This window comes from Oppia nitens, unplaced genomic scaffold, assembly GCF_028296485.1.
Source record: "Oppia nitens isolate AA-2021 unplaced genomic scaffold, nextdenovo-longstitch-racon4-pilon3 scaffold38_pilon_pilon_pilon, whole genome shotgun sequence".
Lineage (NCBI taxonomy): Eukaryota > Metazoa > Arthropoda > Arachnida > Sarcoptiformes > Oppiidae > Oppia > Oppia nitens.
In genome coordinates, this window is record NW_026533219.1 from 465,001 (window position 1) to 475,000 (window position 10,000).

At 37.8% G+C, this 10,000-nt stretch overlaps 2 protein-coding genes across 3 annotated transcripts in view; one reads left to right on the forward strand and one right to left on the reverse strand.

The window, feature by feature from the left end:
- LOC128957183 (adenylate cyclase type 8-like) overlaps positions 1 to 1,499 on the forward strand; it is a 5,980-nt gene extending 4,481 nt beyond the window's left edge. Inside the window, exons 8-9 of the mRNA XM_054302904.1 lie at positions 1 to 34; positions 839 to 1,499. The exon at positions 1 to 34 is cut by the window's left edge and continues 17 nt beyond it. Of these exons, the coding sequence (XP_054158879.1) occupies positions 1 to 34; positions 839 to 1,453 (649 nt within the window). The 3' untranslated portion in view covers positions 1,454 to 1,499. The remainder of the gene's footprint in view (positions 35 to 838) is intronic.
- A 2,476-nt stretch (positions 1,500 to 3,975) lies between these two features.
- Positions 3,976 to 10,000, reverse strand: part of LOC128957203 (spectrin alpha chain-like) — a 9,269-nt gene continuing 3,244 nt past the window's right edge. The window contains exons 4-8 of one of the 2 annotated variants that reach the window (XM_054302934.1): positions 6,109 to 10,000; positions 5,409 to 6,034; positions 5,016 to 5,033; positions 4,338 to 4,941; positions 3,976 to 4,252 (exon numbers count right to left, since the gene is read on the reverse strand). The exon at positions 6,109 to 10,000 is cut by the window's right edge and continues 1,094 nt beyond it. In XM_054302934.1, the coding sequence (XP_054158909.1) occupies positions 4,124 to 4,252; positions 4,338 to 4,941; positions 5,016 to 5,033; positions 5,409 to 6,034; positions 6,109 to 10,000 (5,269 nt within the window). In that variant the 3' untranslated portion in view covers positions 3,976 to 4,123. The remainder of the gene's footprint in view (positions 4,253 to 4,337; positions 4,942 to 5,015; positions 5,034 to 5,408; positions 6,035 to 6,108) is intronic. The other variant, XM_054302935.1, reaches the window with a different exon arrangement.

A 10,000-nucleotide genomic window follows, 5' to 3' on the forward strand; every position in this document is an offset into this window, starting at 1 on the left:
TATGGATTCAACCGGAAATATAGATCAAATTCAAGTGAGTTTTTTTAAAGTTGTTTTTAACAATAACAGTGAGATAGTGATAGAGAGAGAGAGAGAGAAAGAGAGAGAGAGAAAGAGAGAGAGAAAGAGAGAGAGAGAGAGAGAGAGAGAGAGAGAGAGAGAGAGAGAGAGAGAGAGAGAGAGAGAGAGAGAGAGAGAGAGAGAGAGAGAGAGAGAGAGAGAGAGAGAGAGAGAGAGAGAGAGAGAGAGAGAGAGAGAGAGAGAGAGAGAGAGAGATAAAGTGAAAGAGAGAGAGAGAGAGAGAGTGAGAGAGAGAGAGAGTAAAAGAGAGAGAGAGAGAAAAAAATAGAGTGTAAAACAGAGAGAAATCGAGAGTAAAAGAGAGAGAAAAAAAAGAGAGATAGAAAAATAGAGAGAGAGAGAGAGAGAGAGAGAGAGAGAGAGAGAGAGAGAGAGAGAGAGAGAGAGAGAGAGAGAAGAGAGAGAGAGAAAGAGAGAGAGAAAGAGAGAGAGAAGAGAGAGAGAGAGAAGAGAGAGAGAGATAGAGAGAAAGAGAGAGAGAGAGAGAGAGAGAGAGAGAGAGAGAGAGAATAGAGAGAGAGAGAGATAAAGTGAAAGAGAGAGAGAGAGAGAGAGTGAGAGAGAGAGAGAGTAAAAGAGAGAGAGAGAGAGAAAAATAGAGTGTAAAACAGAGAGAAATAGAGAGTAAAAGAGAGAGAAAAAAAAGAGAGATAGAAAAATAGAGAGAGAGAGAGAGAGAGAGAGAGAGTAAGAGAGAGAGAGAGAGAGAGAATTACTTAAAAATGAAATTTTGTTTTATTTTTTTTAATAAAAATAGATCCCAAAGGCGTCGGCCGTTATACTGGAAACGGAAGGCTTTCGGTGTCAGTATCGGGGACTGGTAGCCGTTAAGGGTAAGGGCGATATGGAAACCTATTATCTGGTCGGCCGTAAAATTGAACGAAGCAAATCGTGCGGCCGATCGCAGTACGGGGCCGACGGTAGCGGCGGTCGCCACTCGATGACAGCCGTACTGTCGGCAATGGTTCAGAACAGGAAAAAACAGTCACTCGGTTCCAGTCTATCGGTGCCGTCAAACAAACACCAACAACAACAACAACAACACCCACAACACCAACAGCTAAGGCCACGCGGGTTGTCCTCATCGACAGCTTCGGGCGGACTGTCGTCACTGAGTTTTAACTTTCGGAAATCGGCCCGAAATCTCGGTACTCATCGTCTGAATCGTATGCGATCGGAGATGTCGTCTACCGGCCGATCCAAACATCGGACGTCGACAACAACAACGACTACTACCGGTTTTATCGGTAATATACTGCAGGAGCCCAATATTCACGAATCGGCAGCCAGTAGTCACTCGGTTCCCGATATTATTAAAGCCAAAGACTGTGACACTAGCGGTAGTAGTCATCACACGATAATCAATATATAAGACATATATATATTATAAATATATATATCTAAACCAAAAAAAAAAATTTTACACAAAAAAACTTATATATATATTATAAAACTTTTTAATTTTAATTATTATAGACATCACTAATATATTACACAAACATTATAGTTATTATTATAACTAATCAAAAACTAAAAAATTATTTTTTAATTTAAAAAAAACTACTAATAAGTTAATAATAATAATAATAATAAAGTTATAGATAACTACTAAATTTTTTTTTAAAAAAATGGTATTCAAAGTAAACATTAATTTATTTTATATTATATTACTAAACAAACAAATTATTATTAAAATTAAATTTTATATTTTGATAGATATTGATTGATTAGTATAACTGACTAACTAACTAACTAAAAATGATGATGATGAGATAGTTAAAATAATTAACATAAAAAATTAATTATTTTAAAAAAAATAACTAAATATTTTAACACTAAGTGTAAATTTTTGTTGTTGTTGTTGTAGTTGTTGTTGAATAATACGTTTTTACTTAAATATATTTATATATATATATTTTATATTAACAAACAAACAGCAAAAAAAATCATTAAAAAAATTAATTAATTAGTGAATCTCAATAACAATCAAAAAAAAATAAATAAATTTTTATTATTATTTAATTGTTAACAATTTTTTAAAAATATATTATCTATTTATTTATTATATTAATAACTAATATAATTTTTTTTTTAAAAAAAATAACCTAGAACAGTGATATTAATTAATTAATTGTTTTTAATTTTTATACTAATTTTTTTCTATTAATAATTAATACAATTTAAAATTATTTTTTTTTGGTTTTAACTTAATTAATGTTATTATTATTATTATAACTATGTGTATATAATTTTGAAGGTGCTGAGCAATGGTTACTAGTAATTATAAATATTATTATTATTATTATTATTTAATAAATAAAATAAAAAATGCTCATTAATATTTTTAATAATAATAATAATAATAATTTTTTTGTAAAAAATTAATTTAATTATAGAAAATAATAAATTTTGTTGTCAATAAACTAATTGAATGTAATTTATTATAATATATTTATTTTCAAAAAAATAATAACTATTTAAATGTTTAAACATAAATAAAATTTAATTTTTTTCTAAAAAATAAATTACTTTTATGTAAATTATTATTTTTTAATAAAATAATTTAATTGTATTAATTAAATTTAAAAAAAATATAATGTTTAAAAAATGTGTTTAAAAAAATTATTTATTTTTAATTACAGGTAATTAATTACTAATCAAAAAAAAGGTATTATTATTATGTAAATGTTGTGTAATATTATATAATATATTATATAACTATTACATTAGTATTAGATAACTATTAAGTAAATTTTCTCAGTATTTTTCCATCAAAAAAAAATTTTATTCACACTTTTTTCAAATTATTACTTTTATTGGAAAAAAATATGGATTTTTCCATAAAATATTCTCATTATTTCTCTAAAATAAAAATCACTTTTACTAATATATTGTCTAATATTATATAATATTTCCTGTATTATAAAATATTACATAACTATTATAAGTAAATTTACTACAAATTAGTCATTAATAAATTATCAGTATTTTTCCAACCAATAAAAAAAATTATTCACACATTTTCAACACAAAAAAGTTTTCAAAAATTATCAAAAAAATATGGATTTTTCCATAAAATATTCTCAATTTCCTATAAAAAAAAGTTCAACTTTCCTAATATATCCAATATTTTCCATTAAAATTTTTTTAAAAAATTCCATAAATTATTCACAATTTATAAAATTCTCAACTTTTACCCAAAAAAATGCATATTTTTTCCGTAAATTATTCACATTTTACTAAAAAAAAGTTTACTTTTTTCCATAAAAAGTGCAATTTTCATAATATATCCATATTTTCCACAAAAAAATATTCATTTTTCATAAATTATTCATATTTTATGTATAAAAATTTTTTTTTCCCAAAATATGATAACTTTTACCAAATAAAATAAACGCCAATTTTTAACTAAAAAAAAATTAATTAATAAATTGAGACAAAAATGCAATTATTTTATTTTAACTTATTATTGATATTATATATATATATAATTTTTATGCAATAATTTTTTGTTAACATTTAAATTAATTTTAATTTAATAATTATTGATTGATTAATAGCTGTCTACTAAATGTTTAAAAATATTTTTTAAAAAAACAAATAAATTTTTGTTAAGTATGATAATTAGCCGCTAAAATAAAATGTTAAAAATTATAATTTTCTATATAATAATTATAAATAATAAAAATCTAAAATTTAAAAAAATATTTTTCATTCAAACAAAAAACAGTCAAATAAATAGTGTTTTTAAAACTAAAAAAAAATCTAAAACTAAAAAATAAATTTTAAAACTATATGTGTATATAATAAAATCAATAATTTCATCTATAAATATTAAAAAACATTAAAACATCTTTTAGCTACCGTTCCCCTCACACATAACATAGTGAGTGAGTGTGCAAAAGCATTGTTAAAATATTGTTAAAAATAATAATTGTATAATAAAACTATAAATATATGTATATATAATAATAATAATTAAAAGCTATGATTATAATAATAATAATTTGTTGAAATATATGGTGTGTTTCATATCTTTGAATTAATTTTGAAACAAAGTGCGCGTAAAGTCTACATAATCGTAACCGTTGACCACTTCGCGGCCAGTTTTCGGGTCGACATATATCTTCATTCGGCGCATACAATAGTCGGCCATCTCTTTCGTCAAGTTCTGGACACAACAAAACAAAACATAAATTATTAATAAACAAACAAATCGGTAACACTCTGGTGGTCAACCCATCATCAAAACTTACCGAATAGAGATCATCCGATGTCACGTACGGCCTCTCGTTGGCCGCAATGGCTCGGAAAGCGTTTTCAATCTCCTCACTGGTCGTAACGTTTTCGGTTTCCCGGCTAATCATAAACGCCATATACTCTTGGAGGGAGACGTGTCCGTCGCGGTTGGGGTCGACCACAACCAGAATCTGTTCGAACTCTGGATCTTCGGGTTGTCCCTCCTCTTGCATCGGTAGGTCGTAGCCGAGCGCCCGGAGACACGATTTGAATTCCTGGTGATTCAGACGACCCGATTTGTCTTTGTCGAAATGTTTGAACATCATTGAGAACTCTTTCAGGGCGTCCTCCGAAACGCCCGACTGGTTGCGCGCCTGTATCTGCTGTTCGAGATTATGTTGCATACGCATACCCAACTGATCCAATTGATCCCATTGTTGGGCCAGTCCGACAGTACTGTGTTCAGTATAGCGATTATCCAGAATCAGGTGTTCCTCCAGAATAGCTCCCAAATCTTCGATACGTTTCAGATCCTGACGTTTCGCCCGTACGTCAGCCGCTTTGCGTCGGGTGGCGTCCAACTGGGCTTCCAGAGTACCGGAGCCCTCCATCATCGATGAACTGTTATTGAATAAATTATTAGTAAATAATATATATTTAAAAATAAAAAAATAAAAATCAATTTCAATATTAACCCGTCTAAGAGCCACATTCTGTTATGCGTTGGTTTTATTATAAAAAAAATCGGTTATTATGTGTGTTAAGCACCGGTAGATTAAGTGTGTATGTGTGTTAGGGCACAGGTGTGTGTGTGGGTATACACAAAAAGTATAGCACAAAATATATAAATTGTTGAATGATTTTTTTTGTGTGGTTTGTTTGGACAGTCGATTGGATAAGCGTTTTGTGGGGTTTCAATAAAAAAAACAAAAACAAAAAATTAGTTAATTAATTAATTAATTAATTAAAAACTACAGTATAAACTAATTATTATTACTATAACTACAGTATAACTATAAATATTAAAATTAGTTTCAAATATAAAAAATTATTTTTATAAAAAAAACTTCAAAAAACAATATCCAAACCGAGTCTCAGTTATCCAGTGATGGAAAGCGTTGGCGTGTTTGGCAAACTCGCGGCGCAATCGGTCGTTCTCTTCCTGGCGCTGATGCTCTTTGGTTAGCTCGACATCGCGTTCGGCGATAATCTTCTGCAGATTACGCCACGTGTCTTCCAGCGCTTCCATTGTAAACCAAGTGTACGGATTCGGTCCGACATTGAAACTCTTGATCTGCCGGTCCAGTTGGGCGAGGACTTCGAAGTCGTTGTGGGCACCGCTCAGCGACTGCTGGAACTGTTGGTGGGCGTCCCGTAGAGCCCGTATTTCCTCGATTGAATTACACCTGACCGGATCGGTTAGGTCTTCTTCGGCATTTTCGAACCACGAATTAAAAGCCGACGCCTTTTTGGCGAACGTCAAGAACAGGTCTTCGATCTGTTTGAACTGTTCCTGCATTCGCAGCAGTCGTTGTTTGCGGGCCTCCGACGCGCCCAACAGGTTATGCCAACGACTCATAACGTCGTCGTGTCGTTTGATGATTGCCGGCGTCTGGTTGTGATTGCCAGCAATCAGTTGATCCTTGAGCTGAGTTATGCTTTGAATGCCTTCCTGTTCGAAGGCAGCCAATCCAGCGTCAAAGGTCTCTTGTTTCTGGTTTATGGGAACAGTTAGTTATGGGAACAGTTAGCGTAAAAAAAAACATTTCCCCGAAGCTTTAAACAAACCGTCAATAGTGTCGAAACACTTGACAAATCGCGTCCGTAGTCGTCGCTCCGTACGTGAACCTCTTTGTCGGCTATCCACGACTCGACCACATCGGCCTTCCACATGAACTGCAAGTAGGCGCTGTTGTCCAACAGTTTGCCTTTACGGCGTCGGGCGCTCGCGTCCAGCGAATCCAAACGGGCGGCCAGTTGTTGGAGACGTTGTTGTATACCATCCGAATGATGATTGCCTTCGGCTACCAGTTGCTGGCCGGCACCGATAATATCCGAACAACGTTCCCGATGTACGGCAAAGTCGGCCTCGAATGCGTCGTGTTTTTTCAACAATCCCTGAACGGCGGCCATAGTGTCGCCATAGTCTTCGATGGATAGCAACTGATGTTTTTCGGATATCCAGGCCTCCTCTTCCTCGACTTTGGCCAAAAACTGCTGGAAAACCAACGACTCTTCGAGTTTATTGCCCCTCAATTGGGCCATACGTTTCAGGTCGTGCCAGTTCTGTTCCAGTGCTTGCAGTCGCTGCTCGATTTCGGGAACACCTAAATTACTTTCGACCATCAATTGCTGCCCAGCGTCCTGTACGGCCTGTATGGACGGTTCATGCGATCCGAGTTCGGCATCTAATCGTTTGTGTTTTTTACGCAAATTCTGTACACCCGTCAAATCGCGGCCATAGTCGTCGCTGTTGACCAACAATTTCTTTTCTTTGATCCAACTTTCTTCATCGGCAATATCCCTGAAAAACTGATGCAATGTATTCGCTTCGTTCAGCCGCTGTCGGCGATAGGTGGCCAACGTTTTGATTCGTTCGTAACGTTCGTTAATCGACGATCGCTTCTCCTGAATGGTTGCCGTATCGAACTGTCCGCTTTCTATTAGGGAATCGGCCAAACCGTTCATATCTTTGATCCGGTCTTCGTGTGCCTGAATATCTGCTTCGACTAACTGATGTTTTTTGATCAGATTCTGTACGGAAGATAAGTCTTTACCGGAATCTTCACTTTTCAATAGACCTTCGACTTCGCCTAACCAGAAATCAATGTCTTTGACCGCTGCGTTGAACGTACGCTGTTTGTTAGCCTCTTTGAGTTTCAACGATTTTTCGGTAGTTTTCTGCGACAAATGTGTCCACTGTTCGGCAATCGATGTCAACCGTTGTTGGACAGCCTCTTCACTACCGGCACACTTGCGTTTGTCAATCAAATTGTTGCCCATTGCCAGTACCGATTGAATCCGATCTTTATTGGCCGCCAATTCGGCTTCGAATGCCTGATGTTTCTGGTGTTTCGATTGGATGTTTGCCGGATCCTTATAGCTCTCGTCCATTGCCATCTGTAGCTTTTCGGCGATCCAGTTCTCCACTTCGTCGGCATCCCGACTAAACTGTTGCATTGTCTGCGATTCGCCTAATTTCGATCGTTTCTCGATCAACGCCTCCTTCAGATGAGCCCACCTATCGAGGACCTGTTGTCGCTTGTCGTCGATAGCATCGGTAGCGTAATGATCGGATTCAATCAGCTGCTGGGCTAATGCAGCCAATGTACCGATTTTTTCTTCCTGAGCACTGATAGCTTTGTCAAAGTCTTCGTGTTTTTTGATTAGCGACTCAACATTATCGCCGCCCATATCGTCGCTGGAGAGAAACGCTTCGCGACTGGCCATCCAGTTGTCCGCTTGTTCGCAATCCCTGTAGAATAGCTGCAATTCCAGACACTGGTCGAGTCGGGCCCGACGGGCAATCCATGCTTGTTCCAGTTCGTCGCGTGCAGCGGCCATTTGGCCCAGTTTTTGTTGTACTTCACCGCTAGCGTAGTGGCCCGACTGGAGCAAGTGTTGGCCAAACAGTTCAAACTGTTGGAACGTACCGGCTCGGGCATCGATTTCCGTACGATGTTCCTGATGTCGTTCCAGCAGAGCTTCGGCACCGGTAACATCGGCGGCCATTTCATCGCTGGCCACCAACGCCATCATCGAATTGATCCACGACTGTAGGTCGCGATAGTCGGCCAGAAAACGTTGCAAATCATACGAATCCAATAGTTTTTCTTTACGAGCATTAGCTTTACCGGTCAGTTGACTCCAGTCATCGTTGATTTCGCGTTGTTTATCGTAGGTTTGGTCAGCACTTTCCGGATGCGATTGCATCAGTCGATGAGCTGTTTCGTCCAATTGTTTGATTTTATCGCCCAGTGCTGCCAAATCACGTTCCAGGCCTTCGTGTTTGCGCTGCAATGTCTGAACCGATCGCAAATCGTGACCGTAATCATCGTTATTCAAGGCGTCCTCTTTTTCTTTGATCCAATCTTTGGTTTCGTCGACATCGCGATGAAATCGCTGGACTTCGTGAGCCGAACCGAGTTGTTGGGCTCGTTCGGTGGTCACTTCCTGCAGGTGTGTCCACTTTTGGTTCAGTTCCTCGACTTGTTGGGTAATCTTGACGGCCGCTTCTGTCTGACCTAAACTCGACAACTGAGTGGCAATTTCGTTCATTTCGGCCAACCGAACCTCATTGGCCTTCAGGTCGCTCATAAAATCATCAAATTTTTTCTGATAAACTTCGACCTGTTCCAGATCGTCGCCAACCTCGTGAACAGCTGCCACTTGTTCCTTATCTTTGACCCATTGGGCCAGTTCGGCAGCCTCTCTGACCAACTGGTAGGCCTTACACGACTCCTCCAGTTTAGCCTTACGTTCGCCTCCCAGTGCCAACAGATTGCTATATTGGCTTTCGATTTGATTTTGACGATTACTGATGGAGTTCTGATCGGCTAAATGTTGTTGACTGGCCGACAGTACGGCCTCTACTTTCTTGACATAAGCTGCCGGTACGAACCCTTGCCGATCGTTGACCTCCACTTTCCACCAATCTTTGTTGTTACTGTTCAACAGGGTTAGGACATCACCTTTTTTCATGGATACTTCGCGCGGCGACTTTTCACTGTAGTCGTACAGTGCAACCACACATTCTTTGCCCAATTGATCCACGGCTGGCTGTTCCGGTTGCTTACAATTGCGGGCCTGTTCTCTGAGTGCTTGAATTGTATTGGAAAAGGCATCCAAATCGGCCATCAGTGCCTCGTGTTTCTTCAACAGGGCCTCAGTCGAGTCCTCATCTTTACCGAAATCATACGAACCGACAATCGGCTCTTTTTCTTTCATCCACGATTCGGCTTCGTTGGCGTCGGCAAAGTACTGGTGAGCCAATAGGGAGTCATCCAAGTCTTGTTTACGTTGATTGGCTTTGTCTTTCAGCGATTGCCAGTGATCGGTGAGTGCCACCAATCGGCGCTGTATTTCATCCGATGCAAAATGCTGATCGCGTAGCATATCTTCGGCCGATTGGGCAACACTACGGATACGGTGTTCGTGATTGTTAATCTCGGCCAGTACGGCCTGATGTTTCTTAATCAGATTCTGGACACCGATTAGATCGCGGCCTCTATTGGTCGATGCGGCTATCGGTTCCTTTTCGCGTATCCAACTTTCTTCGTCTTCGATATCGCGGAACAGTTGCTGAACACGTAGTGCGTCGTTCAGTCGCAATCGGCGGGCCTTTATGGGTGTCTGCAACGTATTGAATCGATCGCTAAGTGCCAGCTGTTTCGATTGGATAGCCTCGGCATCAAAGTGTCCGCTATCGACAAACTGATTCGCCTGAATGACCACTCCGTCCACCCGATCCTGATGTGACAGAACATCTGTTTCGAGCAACGCATGCTTTTTCAGCAGATTCTGTACGGAAGTCAAATCGCGTCCATAGTCTTCCGATCCCAGTTGGCCTTCAATTTCGGTCAACCATAGCTCTATGTCTTCGACACCCCTATTGAACTGCTGTTGAGCGGCTGCTTCGGCCAGTTTCGATCCTTTACCGTCGGCTGCTTCGACCAACGAT